Genomic DNA, 27,884 nt, shown 5'->3' on the forward strand with positions numbered 1-27,884 from the left:
AAATCAGAACTAGTTCTACATGTACATTGACAAAACATACAATTTGATTGAGTACCTCTTATATGTTCTGAAACTGTAACCTAAATTACAATATAAGGAGATTTGGTATAAAATCAAATTGCTAGTTTTGTCAAGGGTTATGAAGTTCTAGATCCGATTAATGTGTCAATGTTTATAAAATATAACTGTAGGTTTTCCCATTGGTAAGAATAAGGCCCTAAATTGCCCACATATCCTAAATATCGCTCACCTATCCTTTAACCAATATGCAAATACCCTCAATCGTTCTCACATCCTTAAGCAATGTGCGAATACCCTCAATCGCTCAACTATCCTTAAACCGATGTGCAAATACCCTTAATTGCTCACCTATCCGTAAGCCAATGTGCAATTACCCTTAATTGCTCACCTATCCTTATACCAATGCGCAAATATCCTTAATCGCTCACCTATCCATAAACCGATGTGCGAATACCCTTAATCGCTCACCTATCTGTAAACTGATGTGCGAATACCCTTTATCGCTCACCTATCCGTAAACCTATGTGCAAATACCCTTAATCGCTCACCTATCCGTAAACCGATGTGCGAAAACCCTTAATCGCTCACCTATCCGTAAACCGATGTGCGAAAACCCTTAATCGCTCACCTATCCATAAACCGATGTGCGGATACCCTTAATCGCTCACCTATCCGTAAACCGATGTGCGAAAACCCTTTATCGCTCACCTATCCGTAAACCAATGTGCGAATATCCTTAATCGCTCACCTATCCGTAAACCAATGTGCGAATATCCTTAATCGCTCACCTATCCGTAAACCAATCTGCGAATATCCTTAATCGTTCACCTATCCGTAAACCAATGTGCGAAAACCCTTAATCGCTCACCTATCCGTAAACCAATGTGCGAATACCCTTAATCGCTCACCTATCCGTAAACCGATGTGCTAATACCCTTAATCGCTCACCTATCCGTAAACCGATGTGCAAATACCCTTAATCGCTCATCTATCCGTAAATCGATGTGCGAATACCCTTAATCGCTCATCTATCCGTAAACCGATGTGCGAATTCTTTAATTGCTAACTTATCCGTAAACCGATGTGCGATTACACTCAATCGCTCACCTTTTCTTAAACCGATGTGCGAATACCCTTAATCGCTCAACCATGTTTTGGTTCCGAATAATTTACAGTATGTGAGGCCCGTCCCAGGTATGGTAATGATGTATTGGTGCGAATAATGTATAGTTTGTGAGGCCCGGCTCAATTATGTAAATGATGTATTGGTTTCGAATAATGTGCAGTTTGTGAGGCCCCTCCCATGAATTGAAATGATATATTGATTCGAATAATGTACAGTATGTGAGGCCCGGCTCAAATCTGGAAATGACGTATTGGTTTCGAATAATGTACAGTTTGTGAGGCCCGTCATGAATTTTTCGTGCAAATGAGACTTTCTCGCAAAAGCCACTTCCATATATTGCTGTTTAGATATTGAGCTTTATTCTGTAAAATATTGATGTCAGGCAGTAAGATATTTTTCAACACGTTCATGTTTATTGGGGAATACAAACTTGAAATAAAGTTGTTGGCTAAATAATGCTTTAATACCGACATATTAAACCAATGTAGTATAATACAAATATTTTTGCTTTTGAACTGACAACTAAATTGAACCATAATTTAAAACTATCTATCTATTGCTAGAGAATTTGGACACGCTTTTGTCAACACATGTTGCGACTCATCAGAGTCGATTTTTATGTCTGCTGAAGGCTCGAGAATTTTGAATTGTTTTGATGTTAAATGTCTCAATAAACTTTGCGACACTTCAGAGCCCGCATGTAATTTTGCTGAAGTGTCGAGCCAACTCGGGAGCTGCCCGGAGACGTCCGTGGACGGTGAGCATAATGGACTATTTTCTTCCACCGACCACCGGTTTCGCGTTCATGGTGCCGTTTTTCACTCAGGGCTTCCGTAAGGACTGTTTGCCTTACTCTGATAATCGTTATCATAAAGGTGCTAAAAACTTCCCAGAGTCTGTGGATGAATTTATTGAAACGGAGATGACGTACGGTGCGCTCTTATGGCCATTCGAGCATAATCCCCAGTTTTGTAACATTGCGGTTTCGCCATTGAACACCGTTGAAAAAAGACATTTCAAGGCGACGTGTTTTTGATGAGACCGTGAACTCAGTTATTTCAAAAGATTCATACCTGAATGAAGACGTAAGCTTGACGTATCCCTCAGTTGTTGACTTGGAGAGAATTGTGATTGAAAAGGGACATGGTGCTTTAATGTTCAAAACGGATTTAAAACGGGCGTAAAGACAGATTTTGGTTGACCCAGGTGACATGCATATCCTCTGCTTTAAATGGAACGATTATATATATATATAGACATATGTTTACCACTTGGACTTCGCTCAGCAGCCTATATTTGTCAGCGTGAGACTAGTATGCTCAATATATTGTTTCTTTACATAATGTAAAAGTGGTAACTTTCTAGATGATTTCGGATGAGCAGACAATGCTCAGTGCGCGGAGAGGTCATTCAATATTGTTTCAGAAGTGTTTCAGTGCGTGGACGAGGAGGAGAACCCCAAAAGATATGCAGACATTGTACCCGCATAATCTTTCTTGGTATTCTCGGGTCAGTCCTTTTTATCAGAACGATACGGACTGTTTTTTCTGTTTCTTTTCTGGAAACATTATCCTTCATGTGGCACGCACCGCAAATGTGCTTCACGGAACGTGTCTCTCATCGAATGTATGCCGTGTGTGGACTGGTTTCACTGCACTCACCACGTTGAGAGCGTCCCTCTTTCTTACTCCAGCTGAAAGTATCCCTCCGACGGGTATCCTCATTACGAACAGCACCGGGCCTCTCCAGTAGCAAATTCAAACTCTCCACTTTCAACTTTTTGGAAGGTGTTATACCTGCTGTTATCTCCGAATGTTCAAACGGCATCAATCAGTCCAATCTTTCGGTCATCGAAGGCATCGCACGAAGATCGTCGAGCGTCACCTCCTCCTTCTGCACTAAAAGGGTTTGGGGTTGGACCTTCGCTTGCGAAACGTCGCCATGGCCACGGCCAAGGGAACGAGGAGACAACTGCTGTTTCCACGTGTCAAGATGTTTCTTCTCGCCAAGGGCCCTTTTCTTTTTGACTTGCCTGCGTAAAATATCTCTGTCCTTCAGCAGATCGTCTAAGTAAAGTAGTGGCCCATTTCTTCTAGCTCGCGGATAGAAACCTTAACGTCCACCACGTTCTTTGATCTCGCACCACCAGACGCCATTTTTTTCAAGATATTTCATAAAATTTAAACTATATAGAATAACCGCTTGGCTGGCAGCGTGCTTAACAATGAAATAGGCGCTTAAAACAGCGCCACCTATCACCTAAGAACTATGGGAAACGCGTGACGTCAGAGAGCGCTTAATAATTATCGTATTTATGTCTAAATACTTGAATTGAAACACTAATACATATTATTGATATGATGTAAATAGCTCAGTTTGAAGAGATTTTTAGAAAATATAATTATGTAGCCAAGTAAGGATTCGATCTCGATCACGACCATCTGTATAGAAGGCCTTGAATTCGAATCTTGGCTAGGGTTTACATTTTTTAACTCATTCGTGTTAAATACATATATTTTGTTTACAAAAGATGGACTATTAAACTAAAGAACTGACATTTTTATGAACCTAAAAATGTAGATATTAAGAAATCTTTCAATACAGTGCTTCCCGTCTGTTGCTTTTACAACAATAACTTGTAAAATCATTAATGTTAATATGCTTTATAATATCAATTTCTTAAAAACTGACTGAAAAAAAAAATAATCTCACATATACTAAACCTTAATTATTACATTTCGATTTGTTGTTTATATATTTAAAAGAAAATTACCTTGCAAAATGAGTTCGAAAGCGCATTGTCGATTGGGTAGCGGTATATCCAGAACTAATCAAATACGGCGTTACAAATGAAGCGTTCATCCGCGTTTATTTCCCTTTGAAGCTTACTTTTTCGCGGAGGAATAAAAAAAATCGTCATGTGAATTGGAAAAAAATCGCCAATTCTAAGTAGGGTTACCCCAAACAAACATTTTTTAACAACTTACTGCAATGGTTGGCTTCTCTTCAAGTCGACGCGGGTTCGATTTCCGGCCTGGGCGCGTGTGAGTTTGGTTTGTGGTCCCCACGCTGTACGAGTGGATCTCTTCCCGGTACTCCGATTTGCCCAACAACACAAGGGCCACACTTTCACGTAACATCATGCTAACGAGAGTGAATAATATATTATGTTTTAATAACTTGTTTCTCAATTGTTGTCACGTATGGAATGAGTTTAAATAATCTATACAATAATGTCAAGTTAGTCATTAAAATGCGCAAACGTGCACTGTGTTTAAGTTAGGTGGGGATTGTGGAGAGATGGTAGGGAGAAGGTGGGAGATGGTCACTCATTTATTTTAGTATCGAGCGTTCACATAAAGGATTTCATATAAAAGGATATCACGCATATACTTATAGCCGTTTCAAGTTACCTACACTCTGCTAGTCAACAAAATGTATGAATTCAAATAAAAAGAAATCAGAGAAGTTTAATTTTTTTGCATCAAGATCAAAATATAGTTTTTAAAGACAAACTGCTAAAATTGCTAGTATTTTATACGTTAAATTGACGTTACTATTTGACCAGACTATCACGTTTTAGCAAGTGCAAGTAATCCAGGTGGCGAGTGTACAGCACCATGTTTGGATATCAGATATCAGCCCTGCCACAGGCATCTAGCATTCCAGCCATCAAACGCCCGACAACGTCAGATAAAAGCGGCAGAATGTAGATCAGATTAAACACAAACTTCTTAAACCCATTAAACGCTAATTGCTGAGAACACCTCGCCGTGCTGTGGAAAAGAAGCCACATGATTTCTCTTCGCTGCAGGATGAAATAAAACTTGGGAAGTATACTAAACGCGTTGATCACCTATTATATATAAAAGGCAAGAGTACCGCGTCTGATGTGGCCCGGTTCATTACAGGATCTAAGTTAAAACTTTACATTCTTCCTTCTGCAAGAAAGTTGATTTTTTTCTCACATTTGTTTACATTTTATATGCTACCAAACATGTAATTCATATAAATATGAAGTAAATAATGGACATATGATATAAAGGCAATATTAACTAACACCTTAAGCCTTTAATGAAACAGACCCACTTAGCGGGGCCCACTTCGCGGGGCCCATCTCTTGTCATCCTGTGTTTACCTACAGAGCCAAACCTGTCAGTACTGATCTCACATATCTGTAATTGTTTTCGACTATCCAAATGTCGGCTGTAATTGGTACCAGAAAATAAAGCATTATCGCAGGGTTCCATCATTCATTTCATAAGCAAAGGTATTTAAAACGTAAAATAGTTCATATATAAATATTTGAATATTTATTCCAAAATCCAGCCATCTCGTCAAAACACAGGGTATACGGCACCACTCCCCGTGCCTTTGCAACACCATATACAATAGTGGCAAGTTGTGCGAGTTTATATGGCGAACATTGATTCAGGGAAACATATTACTTTGTAGGAACACAACTCATTTCAAATTCAACATGTACGTCTTTTTCGCACAAACTATCAAAAACAAACAGCTTGTTCGTAGACCTAGACAAAGAATTAAATACTTTACAAGTACATGGATTGTCCTATCAGTTTGCACCAACGAAACACATATTCATGGCATAAGGATGAGCACCTGACGTCACACTCACGTCACACTTACACACTAGTGAGGTTGAAGTCGCGACGTTCCATTCAAGAAATTGCTATAATTTTTTTTTCTTCAGAAAAAAAAGGTTACAACTGGTAGTACGTTACAATCATTTGAAGTTTTGAATACGTCTATTATTAGCATCAGTTAATATACAATGTGTTCGTCATTGTTTCAATTACCGTACTTATATAGCAGAATATCTTGATAACAATCACGTATCTCATACAGTGTGTAATAACAAAATTCTGTAAAATTCGAAATGAAAAACCAACTTATTTCTGATGTCGATTTTTTGTCAAACTATGGATTCAGACATTAAACCCACGGCTGAAACCAACGTCAATGTGTCGTTGTTCTGACGTGCTGTGCCCTCGGAAAAGTGATAGATGGACATAATATTGCAGCACATCATCCAGCGTCTCTTTCTTGAAGTTGTATTAAATGAGTACTAACAACATGAGTGTGGTGCAGGGTTGCCCACAGGAACTTCATTTCCAGGGGGGATTCTTATGTTCATGGTACCACTATTGTTAACACTTTGTCTGTCTTCACTGTGGTATTTAACTCGTGATTCATAGTTGACTTCATCGGCTGTTATGACGTCATCACACGTCGTGTCTGCACTGCACGTGGAGCTCACACTGAATGTCTCCTTCCTGGGTCGACCCTTGGGCTTGGTCGGCGACTCAGTGTTGCCGCATTGCAGTACCTGGAATATTGACATTCCAGAGTCTTTTAAGAAATAGATCTTCTTCAAAACATGTACTAGTGCAAAACCAAATCAGAACAGACGAACAGTTTATCAAACGGTTACAAATTAGTAAATTATTTTCGATCTCCATAATATAGAGTTGTTAATTATTCATGGCAGTTATATACGTGGAAAATAGAGAGGTTGCGAAACACTACGTGTTTTGTACGTGTACCAGGTACGTCTATGTGAAGCTGCACGTATATTTGAACGTTGCATTTAAGGTTAAAAGTCGTTTGCGAATTTTGTCTTTAAATCTCTACTGAAAAGCCCACGTATACTCGCATAAATAACACTCCCCGTGCTTTCGTTCATGTCATAATATGCGTGTACATTGTACACATAACTGGGTGACGTAGTTCACAAAAAGAAGTCTACACCTAGACGTACGCGTACAAGTAGTGTTTTGCAAAACTCTTTTATATAAAAGGCAAAATGTTCGAACAATGTTTCGGTTGTCCTTCTGAAGGGTTTGGGACGCTTACCAAATAAAAGTTTAATATTTCCGAGATATGTCCAATATTATAAATAGAATAATGTTTACCTGTTTCTTCCACTTCATACGTCTGTTCTGGTACCATGTTTTCACCTGAAGCTGGGTAAGACCCAGCCCCTCGGCGACTTCTATCCGGTCGGGAGTAGAGAGGTACTTCTGAGTCTCGAACCTCTTTTCCAGAGCCATCAGTTGGAGATCGGTAAACACCGTACGACTTCGGCGACACCGTTTCGGCTTTCCGAAGTGTTCCGATCCTAATGGCGATCTGGTACGAATGTAAACAGGAAGTGGAATCGGTATCGCTATTCCATTATCTTTGGAAGTGTTTGTATCCAAAATATTTTCAATCGAGTACCCTGAAAAATAATTTGTTGTTTACATATGGTTTAACAGATGGATATCACTTGATGTATTGATTTGCACTTAAAATATAATTTTAAGTAAATACATTAAACCGTTCTGTAAGGTTCGTCCTACTATTTTGTATCATTGTGCATTTAGGTTCATTTAGACAATTTAATACTAACGATATATTTCTCCAATTGAAACTTATAAGGTTAGAATGATAATGGTAAGTAATAAACTTAGTCGATTGGATATTCCCGTAAAATGCACGTCATAATACGCATGAACGATGATGGTTCGGAAAGCCAATGGACAATACAGTAGAGTCAGATCTCGTAACATGGACGACCACACATACGAACGGTGGCTCTGAGAACCATGCACGACCACACGTACGAGTGGTGGCTATGAGAACCATGCACGACCACACGTACGAGCGGTGGCGCACGGTGGGCCTGAGACCCACACACGACCACACGTACGAGCGGTGGCTCTGAGAACCATGCACGACCACACGTACGAGTGGTGGCTCTGAGAACCATGCACGACCACACGTACGAGTGGTGGCGCTGCGAACCATGCTCGATCCCACGTACTAGTGGTGGCTCTGAGAACCATGCACGACCACACGTACAAGCGGTGGCTCTGAGAAACGTGCACGACCACACGTACAAGCGGTGGCTCTGAGAATCGTGCACGACCACACGTACAAGCGGTGGCTCTGAGAACCGTGCACGACCACACGTTCAAGCGGTGGCTCTGAGAATCATGCACGACCACACGTTCGATCGGTGGCTCTGAGAACCATGCACGATCACACGTTCTAGTGGTGGCTCTGAGAACCATGCACGATCATACGTACTAGTGGTGGCTCTGAGAACCATACACGATCACACGTACTAGTGGTGGCTCTGAGAACCATGCACGATCACACGTACTAGTGGTGGCTCTGAGAACCATGCACGATCACACGTACTAGTGGTGGCTGTGAGAACTATGCACGATCACACGTACTAGTGGTGGCTCTGAGAACCATGCACGATCACACGTACTAGTGGTGGCTCTGAGAACCATGCACGATTACACGTACTAGTGGTGGCTCTGAGAACCATGCACGATCACACGTACTAGTGGTGACCATACACGATCACACGTACTAGTGGTGGCTCAGAGAACCATGCACGATCACACGTACTAGTGGTGGCTGTGAGAACCATGCACGATCACACGTACTAGTGGTGGCTGTGAGAACCATGCACGATCACACGTACTAGTGGTGGCTCTGAGAACCATGCACGATCACACGTACTAGTGGTGGCTCTGAGAACCATGTACGATCACACGTACTAGTGGTGGCTCTGAGAACCATGTATGATCACACGTTCTAGTGGTGGCTCTGAGAACCATGTATGATCACACGTTCTAGTGGTGGCTCTGAGAACCATGCACGACCACACGTTCTAGTGGTGGCACTGAGAACCATGTATGATCACACGTACTAGTGGTGGCTCTGAGAACCATGCACGACCACACGTTCTAGTGGTGGCTCTGAGAACCATGTATGATCACACGTACTAGTGGTGGCTCTGAGAACCATGCACGACCACACGTACTAGTGGTGGCACTGAGAACCATGTATGATCACACGTACTAGTGGTGGCTCTGAGAACCATGCACGACCACACGTTCTAGTGGTGGCTCTGAGAACCATGTATGATCACACGTTCTAGTGGTGGCTCTGAGAACCATGCACGACCACACGTACTAGTGGTGGCTCTGAGAACCATGTATGATCACACGTACTAGTGGTGGCTATGAGAACCATGCACGACCACACGTACTAGTGGTGGCTCTGAGAACCATGCACGATCACACGTTCTAGTGGTGGCTCTGAGAACCATGTATGATCACACGTACTAGTGGTGGCTCTGAGAACCATGCTCGAAAACAAGCACTCCTAGTTCCCGCACAAATTTCTCCGAGGTCTGAAATCCTGGAATATTACATAAGGTAATACAAGACAAAAATGGGCCAAAATCATGAGCGAGTCTCTTTAAATGGCAGATTTCAAAATTACTTACTGTTGAGATACAATTTGTATAAATAAACCTAATAATAAGCAGAAAACCTACAAGTTATAATATCATATTTTATTCTGGAATGACATTTTGCTTTGAAAATTGAGTTCATTGTCACATTTTGGCGATTCAGAGTTTTTTCTGCCTTCCGTCTTTGTTTTGTACAGTATATTTATTTTTAAATAATCGATAGTATTCAAGCAATATATGTACAATAAAAAATAATGTAGCGCGTTTGGCGATTACAAATAATGGTGCGAAAACATGGCATGAAAGAAAAAAGACTGATGAAACCTTTTGTAAACAGGTTATATATGTGACATTGATCTGGCTATCTCACTCTTACACTATGTATGGAAAGTGCTTGATTCTTTTTGGAAACATTGCATGTTACAAACTATCAATTCATCTTGACGACCTTGTTTTTTTTATTTTTTTAAACAGTAACTAATAAACACTACACTATATTTGCTAATGGTTCATGTTTCTCCACCATCAAGATCTTATTCGTTGAATATAAGGGGCAGATAATTTGGTTACAAATTTTCACGAGAAGGCCAACAAACAAGCCTTAGTTTCTCATGAACCTTTTTTCGGGCAATTAATAGATATTCGATTGTTCTACTCTCCCGCTTTGTAATCAGTTATAATCTGGCGCATAAAGGATTTCTATGTCCACATAGATTTCTCTTTATAGTGAGTATTTGTTCGTTGGTGTTGTTTGTTTGTGAGGTGTTTTTTTTATAAAATAGTTGCTTCTTATTTTCTAATCTTTAAAATGAAATTAAAATTATTATATAAGCGACGTGTTTTATTCAATTGTACTTATATATATATCACACAAGAACACCAATAGACAAAAAACAGTTTTGATACTTAATGTTTATTATCGTAAATGTACTCCGATTTGTTATCGTGATTTTCATAACTTATGTGGTACAATGTATACAACACATATTTTACTAATAAACGGGCCATTGGAAATGGTTCCAAAACACAAAGATTCATTTACTTTTACCTCCCGATTAATCATTTTTTCAACATAACATAATCTCTTAACTGATGATTTAGCCAAAAATAATGTTTAAACATATTATTAGAGTAATTTGCCTGTGATGATTTAAATCTTCTTTGTTATTAGATTTAGATTTAGTTATTTACTATTTGACATGTTTCTTACATCTTATGAAAATGTTTATTTATTAATAAATCACTATTTGGGCGAAGAAATAATAAAAACAAAGCGCTTGTTTTTTTCAAATCAGTAACTAAACATATTTTTATCTTTACCAGCTTAAAATCTTCCCTTGTTAAAGTCAGTCGAAGCTGTAAACAGCTCTTACAATATAAAGCTTGTTTAAAACCGTTGTTGTTTGAGCTACTCAGGGCACGTGCATTTCTTGACTAAAATATGTTGGTTGTTGATTGTTAAAGGGACTTGACACCAGATGGTTAACAAATCGGCAAATACAGTATTTCCTAAAAAGGCGCATATACTTGTCAATATGAGCTAGTATGAGGACGATCATACATCACCTTACATGATTGAACGAATAGTTTGTGGCTGTCGCAGCTTAGTTGACCCGTTTAGAAATAGAGCATAATGGTTTCCCAGTTTATAGTGGGTATATGTAGCATTCGAAAGCAACGTAATTAGTACAGATTAGTACAGATTGATATACCGACGCTATTTTTAAATTAAATGGGATTTACACGGTAGACAGACAAGTATAGTTTGGAATTGGAATTCGAAAGATACACGAGTCGTAAGCGATGTAATACATCAGCAATTTAGATTCAATGCCTTGTACACAAGGATATCAATTTTAGGTTAGTTTTTTTTATTTTTTTCCTTGCAGTTGTATCATCTGGTGTTTAGTCCCTTTAAAAAGTAGTTGAATGTCAATTGTATATTATACACAGTATAACCCTCCCTTCCTGTATATACATACGACTGGTTGTTTATCATTTCCAGATAGATTATATTGTCAGATGAGGACTACAATTACACCTATCAACGCGATCTTTCCGAAAACAAGGAGGAAGCAATAATCACTATAATTAATTAATTAATCGCCCAGCAGCGCGCATCAACATATCGGTAATGGGTAATTATGTGATTACCGAGGAATCCAGAAGTCAGGTTTGTTGGGAGTAGCCCGCCATTATGATATACATAATATAATATCATGTGGGCGCTTTTATTTCTTACAACACCCATTAGTTGCACAAAAAAGTTTATGACTACGACATTGTGCGTTAAATCCTAATTTATCAGAACAGATCAGACGTTTAATTCGGCTTATGCAACAAGTCATCTCATCTCGTCAAACAAATACATACACAGTAAACACAATAGTCATGCAAGTGATCATCGTGACAAGGGAATCAATATCAATAAAAATTCAAGTATAGCTAAGAAATATGGAGAATGTTAATGTATATCAAAATTGTGAATAATGATAATGTATGTAATATCTAATATGTATAGCTGTATAGCGGGTTAATTAGATATGTTATGGAAATGCGGCTGGTTACTGGTTGCAAAACTTGCAAATGAAAATAAGATTAAAACTTGCAACTGAAAGAATGTATCATTTAAGGTTCTTTACATGTATTTAAGATGAAGAGTTAGTCAGAAATACCTCATAATTGTATTTTGATTCCGATGAATTAAATGGCAAGGTTTGGGTAAAGTATTGTCATTCTAGAATCAACCAACTGATACGAGAGCTCAATTGCCAGGGCAAATCGGCGGTTAGTTCGAGTCCAACAACAGGTGATAGAAGCGGTAAGTTTGAGGCTTACAACAGGTGATAGAAGCGGTAAGTTTGAGCCTTACAACAAGAGATAGAAGCGGTTAGTTCGAGTCCAACACCATGTGATATAAGCGGTTAGTTTGAGTCCAACAACAGGTGATATATGGCGGTTACTTTGAGTCTTACAACAGGTGATATAAGCGGTTAGTTCGAGTCCAACAACAGGTGATAGAAGCGGTTAGTACGAGTCCAACAACAGGTGATATAAGCGGTTAGTTCGAGGCTAACAACAGGTGATATAAGCGGTTAGTTCGAGGCTTACAACAGGTAATATAAGCGATTAGTACAAGTCCAATACCATGTGATATAAGCGGTTAGTACGAGTCCAACAACAGGTGATAGATGAGGCAAGTTTGAGCCTTACAACAAGAATATAAGCGGTTAGTTCGAGTCCAACAACAGGTGATATATGGCGGTTACTTTGAGTCTTACAACAGGTGATATAAGCGGTTAGTTCGAGTCCAACAACAGGTGATAGAAGCGGTTAGTACGAGTCCAACAACAGGTGATATAAGCGGTTAGTTCGAGGCTAACAACAGGTGATATAAGCGGTTAGTTCGAGGCTTACAACAGGTAATATAAGCGATTAGTACAAGTCCAATACCATGTGATATAAGCGGTTAGTTCGAGTCCAACAACAGGTGATAGATGAGGCAAGTTTGAGCCTTACAACAAGAATATAAGCGGTTAGTTCGAGTCCAACAACAGGTGATATATGGCGGTTACTTTGAGTCTTACAACAGGTGATATAAGCGGTTAGTTCGAGTCCAACAACAGGTGATAGAAGCGGTTAGTACGAGTCCAACAACAGGTGATATAAGCGGTTAGTTCGAGGCTAACAACAGGTGATATAAGCGGTTAGTTCGAGGCTTACAACAGGTAATATAAGCGATTAGTACAAGTCCAATACCATGTGATATAAGCGGTTAGTTCGAGTCCAACAACAGGTGATAGAAGCAGTCAGTTCGAGTCCAACAACAGGTGATAGAAGCGGCCAGTTCGAGTCCAACAACAGGTGATAGAAGCGGTTAGTTCGAGTCCAACAACAAGTGATATAAGCGGCAAGTTTGGGTCCAACAACAGGTGATAGAAGCGGCCAGTTCGAGTCCAACAACAGGTGATAGAAGCGGTTAGTTCGAGTCCAACAACAAGTGATATAAGCGGTTAGTTCGAGTCCAACATCAGGTGATAGAAGCGGTTAGTTCAAGTCCAGCAACAGGTAATATAAGCGGTTAGTTCGAGTCCAACAACAGGTGATAGAAACGGTTACTTCGAGACTTACAACAGGTGATAGAAGCGGTTAGTTTGGGTCCAACAAACGGATTTTTTTACATAAACTGTTTGCGTATGAGCTATTGCAAAAAAAACGGTCCATAGCAGCGACCCATGAAAATGTTTTATCGCGAAATTATACTAGGTTGTACCTAGTCTAATAATGTATAACATGGACTCTTTTTTCATCAGTAAGTATTTTCAACTAAGTCAATTTTAACGTTTGCCCGTACATTTTGAGAAATATACTTGGAGTTTTTTTTCGTTTTTTCGTGTTAATTTGTGATATGTTATATGAAATGTATTGTTGTCATCTGTGTTTCAATTTTACTTTTTAAACGTCATTAAAAGTCATTGATTTTTTTCCGCGTTATTGTGACACAATTGCATCTTTCCTGGCAGTAATATATATATATATATATATATATATATATATATATATATATATATATATATATATATATATATATATATATATATATATATATATATATTATAACACAACCATTGTAGTTAGGGTTAGGTATTTAGTTTTGATTCAGCTAATTAATCGTTTTTCTGATATTTTCTTATTATGGAAAATAAGACATTTGACGGTCATGGTTGTAGCTGTCCTTAACCTTTATTCTTTCATGCTTTCCGGTGGTTTATGGAGATTAATCAGTCAACTAAAAAGGATATTTCACTGTTTTATAAGCCCGATATCAATTATATGTGAGCATGCACACGGCTGGAACACAATTCAACAACGTCATTTCCGAAATGACGTTACGTTCGAATACAATTTGGTGCACTTTTCTGAAAAACTATAATACTGTCATTTAAAATCCTTTTAAGGCATTTAATGAATAGAAAAACTGTTTCAGCGTTAGATTGCTATATATTTCACCCCGTGAACACCATTGTGAATAATACACTCATGAAATATATAACTTTTGGAGCTCACTCGGTGAAATATCTAACGATCTTACACTGAAACAACATTTATCCTCTATATTTTAATCAAAATGCCTTAATCATTGAAACACACTTAATTTGCTTTAGCATGTATACACAAACTCATATAAAGATCAGTTTAAACTGAAAGTTTACCAAAATAGTTCTTCTTAAGCTAGAGTGAAAATGATCGAATGTTATTATTTCAGTCCAGCCAAAATGAAACGATATGAAAATATTGCGATCGTGAAATTCAACTTTTGGTGTTCGCTCGGTGAAATAATTATGTTGCGTGTTAGATTGAAACATGTCGAGCGTTTCAATATCTTTAGTCAAATATATTTATTCTATAAAAATATATTCGAACTTTACCTAGAAAATATAGGATCTATCAATTCAATATATTTCAAAATAATAATTATGGACTAAAAACTATTTTTTTTTATAAAAAATAATTATGTAATAATAAATAAATAAATTGTTCTTAAAGAAATAAATGTTTTCATAAAAGAAATATTTATGTCAGTTAAACAAATGAGCGCATGTAAAAAAAATATTTACGACCAACAAAATATTTATATATCGTTAAAGCTGCACTCTCACAGATATACCATTTTTACAACTTTTTTATTTTTTGTCTTGGAAAGTGCAAATTTTTGCGTAAATATCTGCAAGCCAATGACATAAGATTGCTGACAAAAAAATCAGATCGTAGATTTTCATATTTCCGTTCGAAAATTACTGTAATATGGCTTAAACCGTTACTTACGGTTTAAAAAAATGCATAAAACATGAATTTTTGAACTTAAATATAAAAATCTGCGTTCTTATTTTTGTCAGCAGTCTTGTATCACTGGTTTCCATGGATTTTCGCAAAAAATGCTCGTTCCAAGACAAAAAAAAAGTTTTAAAAAATGAATATATTTGGTATAATTAGCATCATGAGATACTATCTCTATATTGTAACAGCAGTTTTGATTGGTCAAGGCAAAACAATATGGCATGGCCCAAACACAGTGGCTGGATGAGCTGGATGAGTTCCTGTCATAAAGTCACTGTGACCTTCCTGGAATCACGTTGAAACATGGAAGCTTAATAAATTTATTAAATATTAAATATTTAAATTTGGCGAGTCAAAAAAAAATTATTGTTGCAATAAATCCGAATTCCCATCATGCAAATTATACCCAATATTTTTATTACCTCACCCAAATTAAAAGGTCTACTGCATGAACATATACTGCATATTAATATTTCATTAAACATTTTTTAACATGTGCCATTTCACAAATATAACTTTCTTAATTCAATAAATATTTTTAAAAATATTTTTTTAAATCTAGTCCATTCATATTTTTTTCGATTGAATACTTTGAATGAATTTAACCAATATTTCTGTTTTTATTTTATATATATATATATATTGTATATTTGTTATTGAATAAATATATTTGACGTATAATAGTCAACGTTTGCCATCCGCTATATTTCTAGCTCATTGGATATACGAATTTGGTCGTGCTTGAAAATCCCATCTGGTGCCCCTGTGCCGACGTGCTACTTCTTATTTATTTTATTGTATGATTTATGAAAAGTACATTATGCAATTTCAATGCAGCGCAATTAAATGCATAAGTATGCAAGACTTTCAATGAGCAATGAATAAAAATAAACGCCTTTTTTTATTTGATCCCAACAGTGATATATAATTACCACGTTTCATGACCTTAGTAAACAATGTCGTAGGATGTACAAAAATGGTTTCTTACAATTTTCCCACAAATTGATGTATAAGTGGTGCAAGAAGAAATATCAGTAATCCTCGTTACCGGCTTACGTGCATGCCCTCGGGTCGGATTGTTCGATCCGGACCGGAAACACATGTAATGTATTATTATTCCATCACATAACTATTGAACATTTTGTTTTTAATTCACATCAGCGTCCGTAACGTGACGCAAGTCGCCAAGTATGGAGGGTATGGCGCGTGACGTGAATTTCATTTGTTTAAATATCAAAGTCAAAGCAAATGCAGAACTTTGTGTAAGTTCTTAATCTTGCCATATATAACGCCACAAAACGTTCAGATCGCAGTATTTCATTTTTACATTCGAAAATTGATATTTTACGGAAAGATTTTCGGCAGTTTCTCAAAGAAGTGAAAACTGTTCTATTGCGAGTTATCTTAAATGATTGAATTGAAGGCTTTGGTACCAAATTCAGCTGATTGTGTGACAAAATATATCAAAACTGTCAATCTGTGAGAGTGCAGCTTTTAAACAACAACAACAACAACAACAACAACAACAACAACAACAACATCAACAACAACAACAACAACAACAACAACAACAACAACATCATATTCATATTATAGTCGTACACTTCATTTAATAATAAAATATGGTTTTATTTGCGTTATATTGCATTTAACACTTTAAGATCTATTGAATTATTTTTAAGTATATAATTTATACTAAACTATTAAGGTATATATGGATGAGTGTATCGTATATACAGATGAAGTGACCACCGTGCTATGTCCACGTGTTTAATGTCGACTTACGATTTATAAATCGACATTTCGCAGTTAAGTTGACCAATCCACTTATTAACTTGATACGCCGACATTATTATTGCAACATGTCATGATGTAACTTGCATGTCGACCATAAGAACGTCGACTTGACATTTTGAACACTTTATCTGTATATACGATAAACTGCGCCACAATTGAGTGACCATTCAAATATTTTAAAAGAGAAATTATAAGAATGAGTATATTTTCGCTCGATAAAAGGCAGTCTTAAGAATAGAATACATATACAATATTGCAATTTATTCATACCAAATTTCTTTTTTTTCAGTTTTACGCTGAAGTAGTTAATTTATTTCTGTGGTTTATTCTTTTCGTGAATTTAAGAAGCTAAAAACATTAGAATTACTAAGTAAAATAATGAATAGTTAATTAGGAGGTAAAACTCAAAACAACAGTCGTGTACAGTTATTTTTATTTGGAAGTAGTTTAATATGAACATGCTTTGTATTATTATAAATTAATTTCCGTTCTGTTTTTTTACTTATGCGTTTAATCATGTCTAGTAAAATATACGCCCATAAAAATATATGCTTTGCATGAACAGCTGAATCGATTTGCTTTCAGAGCCCGTGTTAACAAGGAGAGTATAACACGGATGGTTTTAAGAATCAATTCGTAGTATTGATACATTTGTCATCGAAATATATTTTTGATAATATGCATGAAGGTCAATAATTGTTCCATGGCTACAGCATAAATACTACGAACACCAATTGATTCTTTTTTAGCTTACTTGCGAGCGGGGCAGGTCAAATATTCGATATTTTAGGGTATTTTTATACAAAGCAAACATTTCGTGTATATATTATGTATATAATTTGTCAATGTCAAATTGTTCACTATTTCTATGATATATATTTATATGTATGCTAAATCTTCATTTGTATATAAATATTCAAATATATTTAATAATTGACCTGCCCCGCTCGCCACTAAGTTTAAGTGAAAAATATAGTCAAAAGTATGTTTACAATTCGCGTTCGATAGAACTCTAGACTAAGTCTTGCGGTATAAGATATCAGAGTATGTCCCGCTTCTTCCATATTTTTTTTATATTACGACATTACCTTACGATGGATGTGGTCATTTTTGGACGTAGAGGTTTGATTATGTTTGAGTGTTTTTTTTAAAAATATTTCCATACTATTTAACCAAGCGGTACCTTACGTTGAATGTGCTCATTTTGGATGTAGAGCTTTTATTATGTTTTTGTGATATTTCCATACTATTTAACCAAGCGTAATAGTGTCACTTTATTTGTCGTACAACTTTCATACCGGCGTTAACCATATTAGAAATAAAACTGAACGTACTTATTTACCAGCACTGCACCAGCAAATGTTGTGTTCAACTTCACACTTTCTAAAGGAAAAGAAACTGTTTTAAAAGCGCCAGTCAAACCATACAGCAATCTAACGTGAATATGGTAAATAATTCAAACCTCTCTTCAGGTCCTGATATCCGAAGGCGGTGGAGTAGTATCCAAGCTCCTTGGTTGCGGGGTAGGGGTTCGCCTGCTGGGCCACCGAGGCCGGCTGGTAACCAGGGGTGGCGAGCGTCTGCTCGAACGTGCTGTATCTGTCGGCGGCGGCAGCCAGGGCGTCCTGGGCTCCGAGGATATCTCGGATGAGGAAGGATGAGGAGCGCGGCCCCTGCAGGAACGGTGGCGCTGAGAACATTCCCCCGACACAGGCCTCACTCGCTCCTCGACAGTGCCCTTCCACCTCTCAAGCAACAGTGTCGTCAACAAATAGTATCCACTCAGCCTGATCAAAATCTTCCTAATTCCTGAGGTTTTCCACAAATACTTGCAAACTTATTTTCAAAATCAAATTACGTATATGCACGACTTTACTGTTTCTTCCCTGCTCGATACAAACAACGTTGGCTTTTCAGCAAATACAACTTCCACCCGGAGTCTGTATACCTACATGTACTAGTTTGTATAGTAACGTAAATTGTTTACAATGTGTGATTGTTACCAAAAAATTAGCGAAACCGAAGAACGTGGAAATCTGCACGAGTTATCTTTTAATCGACTAATTGGTTCCAACCCCTGTCTTGAATCGAGTGAAACCTTGCCCCTGGGTTAAACAAACACAACCCGACCCGGGGAGCCTTCTCCTTAGACGAGATATTAGTATATAATGCTCCACAGTAAGTGATAGGAAAACAAGCTCATATTTCACTGTTGGTTACATGCCTTCCCCGACCAGGAGGGTCTACCCATCCGCCTTGTTTTGTGGGAAACAAGCAAAATGGTGTACAAGTCAATTAGCAATCACGTCGCTACTGGGTCTATATCTGCAGAAACGATAAGCCTGGGTCACTTACATCCGCGCCACAAAAGCGAAAGCCTTAGAAGCTAAAACCTTTCGAATTATACGTTTATAATAAAAATGTCCACAGCTTATAAAGTCCTAAACGACTGATTTTAAAATACACAGTTTCAATCCTATGTTGTAAATATGAATGAAAACAAATCTGTTTTTTTTATATTTTGATTATTTTTACAATATTTAAACAAATTGTGTTTGCTATGTGAGGATTTCTTGCTCTAAACCTGATTTGATCATATTTTTACAGAACACGATTCGAACCCAGTAGACGCATGCTATGTTTAAAACCATGAAGGGCTGTACCGTGGTAAAATGAGTTGAGGTAGTTATTACTTAAATGCGCACTCTTACTCCCAAATAAGATTTACCACAATTAAAACAATTGTTTTAATATACCAAAAAATGATTACATGTTGAAAACAATGATTCTTATGAAGAATACCGAGTTCTATTGGAAAGAACGATGCAAAAAAACACGTTATTTCTACGTTATGAGACAATAGTAGATCACACTAAATCTTTTAGCACTCACTAATCATTTAATATTTTTGCGTTTTCAGCTATTAAATACACGGTTACAATCTTGGTATCAGTAATATTTTTTTCCATAAATGCATTATATAGTAAGACGTTTAAAGCTGCACTCTCACAGATTGAACGTTATGACAACTTTTTATTTTTTGCTTTGGAACGGGCCAATTTTTGGGAAAATTAATGGAAACCAGTTATATAAGACTGCTGACAAAAATTAGATCGCAGATTTTTATATTAAGTTAAAAAATTGATGTTTTGTGCATTTTTCTTAAACCGTTAGTAGCCATAAAACATTAATTTTCAAACGGAAATATGAAAATCTACGATCTGATTTTTTGTCAGCAATCTTATATCATTGGTTTGCATTTATTTACGCAAATATTTGCTCTTTCCAAGAAAAATAAATAAAAACAGTTGTAAAAATGGTACATCTGTGAGAGTGCAGCTTTAAGATTTATCACTCAAAACTTATGTATATGTACTGATTTTGAAAAGAGTGTCACTTTAAGTATTTGGAGAAACTGCGGTCAGAGCCTCAACACATACACACTCATAATATTAGGATAATGGTGTTTGTGCAGAATTGAAAACAATCGCTCTACCTCGCATATTTGTAAATATAACTCCATCAGGCAGAATCAATGTATCTCAATAAAAGTTTTCACATAAAGAACATTTCCGATGATTTCTGTGATGTGTATAATATTATTGTTGTCTCTATCAAATGTTGTATGTAGAGTGTGTACGTATTTTTCGCTTGCACAGTTTTAAAATCGGATACCCATGCATGTGATTACCATTCATAACCAATACACATCATCGACGGATCTCCTAGTGGGGATCGGACAACGGACCGTCTGAGCTGACACGCTCCACCGCTCGGCCATCACCACCGATAGTTATCATCCAATTTGTGACATTGAAAAAGTAGAAGGTTTCATGAATAGGATCTTTCCACAATGGATCTAATCTAAAGATTCCCTTTATACATTTTATAGAAGTATACTGAGTATTCTTCGTACATTAAATCTTATTTGGTTTTTTTCTGGAGCCGTGGCAATACTATATATTTTTAGAAATCACTTAAAACACCAGCTTTGTCGGTTAAGCGAAGGTAACATTTCGTTTATTTAAATTGATAAAACTTCCGAAGGCCCGTTTTTATCATTTTATGAGAATTCGTTAAATGAATTTTGTATTGAATGAACACGAATGTAAAATCCCCTACTTCTAAAGCATGTAGAAAATAAAGAAAAGAAAATGAAAGAAAAGAAAAGAAAAGAAAAGGAAAGAAAAGAGAAGAAAAGAAAAGAAAAGAAAAGAAAAGAAAAGAAAAGAAATGTTAAAGATTCCCGGCAGCAGTACGATTCGAACCTCATCTGCTGGATTTGAACATAGCCTCGCGATCATGAGATTGTTGGTTTTAAAGTCGACGTTGACAACATTGCAACACAACTTGAATGTCAATGTACTGGATATGTACAGATTTCAACAAGCGAATGATTATGTACAGGGTATGTACGGAAGTCAGCAAGTGATTGATTATGTACGGGGTATGTACGGATTTCAGCAAGTGAATGTTTATGTACGGGGTATGTACGGAAGTCAGCAAGTGTATGATTTTGTACGGGGTATGTACCGATTTCAGCAAGTGAATGATTATGTACGGAAGTCAACAAGTGAATGTTAATGTACGGGGTATGTACGGCAGTCAACAAGTGGATGTTTATATACGGGGTATATATGGAAGTCAACAAGTGAATGATTATGTACGGGGTATCTATGGAAGTTAACAAGTGAATGATTAAGTGAATGATTATGTACGTGGTATGTACGGAAGTCAACAAATAAATGATTATATATGGGGTATGCACGGAAGTCAACAAGTTAATGTTTATATACGGAGTATATATATATCGAAGTCCCCAAGTAAATGTTTATGTACGGGCTATGTACCGAATTCAACAAGTGAATGTTGTTAATTCATGGGATATCGGATATACGTTAGACCGCAGGTTATCACTATCACGAGTCGACAGATTTAGATATCATAGGTTAAGGCAACGAAATGGCCTTTATATGAATACGAAATGTAACTTATTTCATTATTCGTAAAGATAAACTATCTGCTAGAGTGCGCAATGCACACATACTAGAGATACTTACATAAATAATTGGTTGAGCTACATACATTGTGTGTATATCACGTGGTAAATTGCGTCATAAATGCTACACGGGTAGGTAATATTTTGCTTCGAATGAAGACTTTAAACAAAGATAACTTCACTATTCCTTCACCATTTTAAATGAAGCATAGCGCAATCTACGCCGCTCACGGAGCCCCGCCTTCGGTCTTTCACCGGAGTTTGATTAAGAGTATAGTTTCTTAAAACACTTCAATACTCCTTTTTACAAAACGGCCGTCTGACGTAGCACTGTCAAAACATTATTTTAGAAAAACAAAGTTTGTCGAAGTGTTTGATAAAACTAATCACCTTATCAAACTCCGATAATAAAACGAAGGCGGGGCTCCTTTAGCGGCATAGACTGCCCTTTTGTTCATTTGAAATGGTGTAGTAAAAGAAAAGTTATCTTTGTTTTAAGTGTTCATTTTAAGCAAAATGTTGCCTTCCGACGTAGCATATATGACATAATTTATCACGTGGTATACGCACACTGTAATAGCTCAAAGCTTGGCCATCTAAAACAAATTCTGAAATGATAATGTATTGTAGACGGTCGATTTTTGAGCTATAACTTTACACACCAGGTGAGTTTTTAATGTAATTTAATCGTACAATTTAGAATGATTGTATTTCTTGAAAACCTAATACTTTTTTGACTAAAAACCAAAAACCTTTAGGTATCCTTATTTCAAATGCATTATACACACTAAACTTTATACGTTCTACCGATGGAATTAAGCTACAGTTTTATTTATTTTGAGGATACGGTTCAAATTAGGCTTCTGTAATATGTCCCTGGATTCTGTAAAAGGAATGCACCTTGTTACAATGAACTGTTACTGGGTAAACACTGGTGATATCAATCATTCTTCATATCCTGGATACAAGAAACAAGATACAAGACACAAGATAGAAGAATCTTTATTTAAATTCGGGTAGATCTTAACAAGAAACATTAGCTCTATGATCTATTTTCCGACATGAATAACAAACATGCAGAACATATCAAAACATAACAAGGAGTTTGTGACCTGGAAATGAAAGCGTATAGTTTTAAATAGGTACAAATATTTGAACAAGTGTTTACAATTGCCGTTACTTATTATATTCGTGCATACAATTACAAAAGGTAAGATGGATAAGAGCATTGAAAACAGTGATAACATTAACAAGTTATGGAAAACACTACAAAAAGTTATACACATTATTACATAGCAAATCGATAGCATATTAAATATTTGTTTTATTTATATTCATTCTTAAGTAATATATGACTTTCTGTCGTTATCACTATTTCATACTGTTCATTGAGACTTAAATAAGTGTTACGGCCAAGACGATCTCTGTCCGTTTCCATTTGAAAATGAGTTTGTTCAATGAGTTCACTTATGGAAATGAGACCACATATTATGCGGTTTACAGTTCAGTGTGCGGGTTAATGCGGTTTACAGCTCCGTATGCGGGTTAATGAGCATACCGCTGACTTCCGACCACGTACCGTTGTGTGGGCGTGGCCGGATCCCCGCCACGTGGCACAAGAGCTGATACACCTCCGTATTTTTAAACGGCGGAGACAGGTAGTTCTTCTTGAAATCTGAAAATATTCGAACTGTTTTTTATTAAGATACAACATTTTGAAAGTGTATTTAAATAGAGAAAAGTGTACCAATCAAAATTTTCTAAACGCTTTACCAATATTACAATATTTATTATAAACTATTATTATTTATATTATTATAAATAACGATATTTTCAACATGGACAGATATAAAGTTCGATGAAAATGAAATAACTGCTATAAATTGCAAAAGTCATCAAGAATAAATGTATAAAATAATTGTCATGGAAGGCAGTCTATTGATTTAGAATGATCGGACAAGGTGCTTCTAAGTCTGCACGTACGCGGCCCGAAAGCAAGGAAGATGGCTCTCATGTCGACGTCGGCGTTGTCGAAGCCATGGTTGCCAACCCAGGGGGACGTCAATAGCTGCTCACCGTAAACCTCTCCCGCACGGGGCTGCAACATGACATAAACACCGTGTGCATAAGGGTACACACACAATACATATGAAAGCAAATTTACAACCATCTTGGATATACAGACACCGTACACCTGAGTTCATATCCACAAATACTGTAAACTTACTTTGCGTACATTCATAAACATCTAGCACCCGGAATAACAAATACCTTACACTCCTACTAAAGCAGCTTACACGTGGACGTACAGACCTACATACAAAACCACTTACAATCGAACGTACAAACAAAACCATCTTACACTCGCATGTACATAAACAACCACCTTACACTCGGACGTACATACACAACCACCTTACACTCGGAGGTACATACACAGACACCTTACACTCGGAGGTACATACACAGACACCTTACACTCGGACGTACAAACACAGACACCTTACACTCGGACGTACATACACAACCACCTTACACTCGGACGTACATACACAACCACCTTACACTCGGACGTACATACACAGACACCTTACACTCGGACGTACATACACAACCACCTTACACTCGGAGGTACATACACAACCACCTTACACTCGGACGTACATGCACAACCATCTTACACTCGAACGTACATACACAGACACCTTACACTCGGACGTACATACACAGACACCTTACACTCGGACGTACATACACAGACACCTTACACTCGGACGTACATACACAGACACCTTACACTCGGACGTACATACACAGACACCTTACACTCGGACGTACATACACAACCACCTTACACTCGGACGTACATACACAGACACCTTACATTCGGACGTACATGCACAACCACCTTACACTCGGACGTACATACACAACCACCTTACACTCGGACGTACAAACACAGACACCTTACACTCGGACGTACAAACACAGACACCTTACACTCGGACGTACATACACAGACACCTTACACTCGGACGTACATACACAACCACCTTACACTCGGAGGTACATACACAGACACCTTACACTCGGACGTACAAACACAGACACCTTACACTCGGACGTACAAACACAGAAACCTTACACTCGGACGTACATAAACAGACACCTTACACTCGGAGGTACTTACAAAACCACCTTACACTCGGAGGTACATACACAGACACTTTTCCCTCGGACGTACATACACAGACACATTACACCCGGAGGTACATACACAACCACCTTACACTCGGAGGTACATACACAGACACCTTACACTCGGATAAACATACACAGAGACCTTACACTCGGAGGTACATACACAGACACCTTACATTCGGACGTACATACACAGACACCTTACACTCGGGTAACATACACAGACAACTTACACTCGGAGGTACATACACAGACACCTTACACTCGGAGGTACATACACAGACACCTTACACTCGGAGGTACATACACAGACACCTTACACTCGGACGTACATACACAGACACCTTACACTCGGAGGTACATACACAGACACCTTACACTCGGACGTATATACACATACACCTTACACTCGGAGGTACATACACAGACACCTTATACTCGGAGGTACATACACAGACACCTTACACTCGGATGTGCATACACAACCACCTTACACTCGGAGGTACATACACAGACAACTTACACTCGGAGGTACATACACAACCACCTTACACTCGGACGTACATACACAACCACCTTACACTCGGAGGTACATACACAGACACATTACACTCGGAGATACATACACAACCACCTTACGTTCGGACGTACATACACAACCACCTTACACTCGGAGGTACATACACAGACACCATACACTCGGACGTACATACACAACCACCTTACACTCGGAGGTACATACACAGACACTTTACACTCGGAGGTACATACACAACCACCTTACGTTCGGACGTACATACACAACCACCTTACACTCGGAGGTACATACACAACCACCTTACGTTCGGACGTACATACACAACCACCTTACACTCGGAGGTACATACACAGACACCATACACTCGGACGTACATACACAACCACCTTACACTCGGAGGTACATACACAGACACTTTACACTCGGAGGTACATACACAGACACTTTACACTCAGACGTACATACACAGTCACCTTACACTCGGACGTACTTACACAAACTCCTTACACTAGGGTGTACTTACACAAACTCCTTATACTAGGGCGTACTTACACAACCACTTTATACTAGGGCGTACTTACACAACCACCTTACACTCGGAAGTTCATACACAGAAACCTTACACTTGGACGAACATACACAGACACATTACACTCGAACATACATACACAACCACCTTACACTCGGACGTCCATACACAGAAACCTTACACTCGGACGTACTTCCACAACCACCTTACACTCGGACGTACTTCCACAACCACCTTACACTCGGACGTACTTACAAAGACACCTTACACTCGGAAGGTCATACACAGACACCTTACACTCGGACGTACTTACACAGACACCTTACACTCGGACGTACTTACACAGACACCTTACACTCGGAAGTTCATACACAGAAACCTTACACTCGGACGAACATACACAGACACATTACACTCGAACATACATACACAACCACCTTACAATCGGATGTTCATACACAGAAACCTTACACTCGGACGTACATACACATGCACCTTACACTCGGACGAACATACACAACCACCTTAAACACGGACGTACATACACAGGCACCTTACACTCGGACGAACATACACAGAAACCTTACACTCGGACTTACATACACACATACCTTACACACGGACTTTCTTACACAGACACGTTACACTCGGACGTACATACACAGACACCTTACACTCGGACGTACATACCCAGACACATTTCACTCGGACGTACCAACATAGACACCTTACACTCGGACGTACATACAAAGATACATACACTCGGACGTACATACACAGGCACCTTACACTCGGACGTTCATACACAGACACCTTACACACGGACTTTCTTACACAGACACCTTACATTCGGACGTACATACCCAGACACATTACACTCGGACGTGCAAACACAGACACCTTACACTCGGACGTACATACACAGACACCTTACACTCGGACGTACATACAAAGATACTTACACTCGGACGTACATACACAGGCACCTTACACTCGGACGTTCATACACAGACACCTTACACTCGGACTTTCTTACACAGACACCTTACATTCGGACGTACATACCCAGACACATTACACTCGGACGTGCAAACACAGACACCTTACACACGGACGTACATACACAGGCACCTTACACTCGGACAAACATACACAGACACCTTACACACGGACTTTCTTACACAGACACCTTACACTCGGACGTACATACACAGACACCTTACACTCGGACGTAAATACACAGACACTTTACACACGGACGTACATACACAGAAAACTTACACTAGGACGTACATACACAGACACCTTACACTCGGAGGAACATACACAGACACCTTACACTCGGACGTACATACATAGACACCTTACATTCGGACGTACATACACAGACACCTTACACTCGGTGGTACATACATAGACACCTTAAACTCGGACGTACATACACAGACACCTTACACTCCGACGTACATACACAGACACCTTACATTCGGACGTACATACACAGACACCTTACACTCGGACGTACATACACAGACATCTTACACTCGGTGGTAC

At 38.1% G+C, this 27,884-nt stretch overlaps 2 protein-coding genes across 2 annotated transcripts in view; both read right to left on the reverse strand.

The window, feature by feature from the left end:
- Nucleotides 1–5,386: 5,386 nt before the first annotated feature.
- LOC128238658 (homeobox protein Dlx1a-like) lies at nt 5,387–19,333 on the reverse strand. The gene is made up of 3 exons (XM_052954791.1): nt 18,526–19,333; nt 7,084–7,391; nt 5,387–6,497 (listed from the first exon to the last, which is right to left on the reverse strand). Exons 1-3 carry the CDS (start codon nt 18,761–18,763, stop codon nt 6,237–6,239), a joined length of 807 nt encoding a protein of 268 aa, XP_052810751.1. The 5' UTR covers nt 18,764–19,333; the 3' UTR covers nt 5,387–6,236.
- Nucleotides 19,334–23,098: 3,765 nt separating this feature from the next.
- LOC128239377 (glycerophosphocholine cholinephosphodiesterase ENPP6-like) overlaps nt 23,099–27,884 on the reverse strand; it is a 28,263-nt gene continuing 23,477 nt past the window's right edge. Inside the window, exons 6-7 of the mRNA XM_052956003.1 lie at nt 24,046–24,160; nt 23,099–23,737 (exon numbers count right to left, since the gene is read on the reverse strand). Coding sequence (XP_052811963.1) covers nt 23,589–23,737; nt 24,046–24,160 — 264 coding nt within the window. The 3' untranslated portion in view covers nt 23,099–23,588. The remainder of the gene's footprint in view (nt 23,738–24,045; nt 24,161–27,884) is intronic.

The sequence above is a fragment of the Mya arenaria genome, chromosome 1 (genome assembly GCF_026914265.1).
Source record: "Mya arenaria isolate MELC-2E11 chromosome 1, ASM2691426v1".
Classification (NCBI taxonomy): domain Eukaryota; kingdom Metazoa; phylum Mollusca; class Bivalvia; order Myida; family Myidae; genus Mya; species Mya arenaria.

Bases quoted from the DNA above. Each gene is read 5' to 3' on its own strand.
- LOC128238658 (XM_052954791.1), bottom strand. From the start codon at position 18,763: ATGTTCTCAGCGCCACCGTTCCTGCAGGGGCCGCGCTCCTCATCCTTC. The intron at 7,392-18,525 runs GTTTGAATTATT...ATTATTTTTCAG, and splicing joins ATATCAGGACCTGAAGAGAG to GGTACTCGATTGAAAATATT. The intron at 6,498-7,083 runs GTAAACATTATT...TCAATATTCCAG, and splicing joins GTATGAAGTGGAAGAAACAG to GTACTGCAATGCGGCAACAC.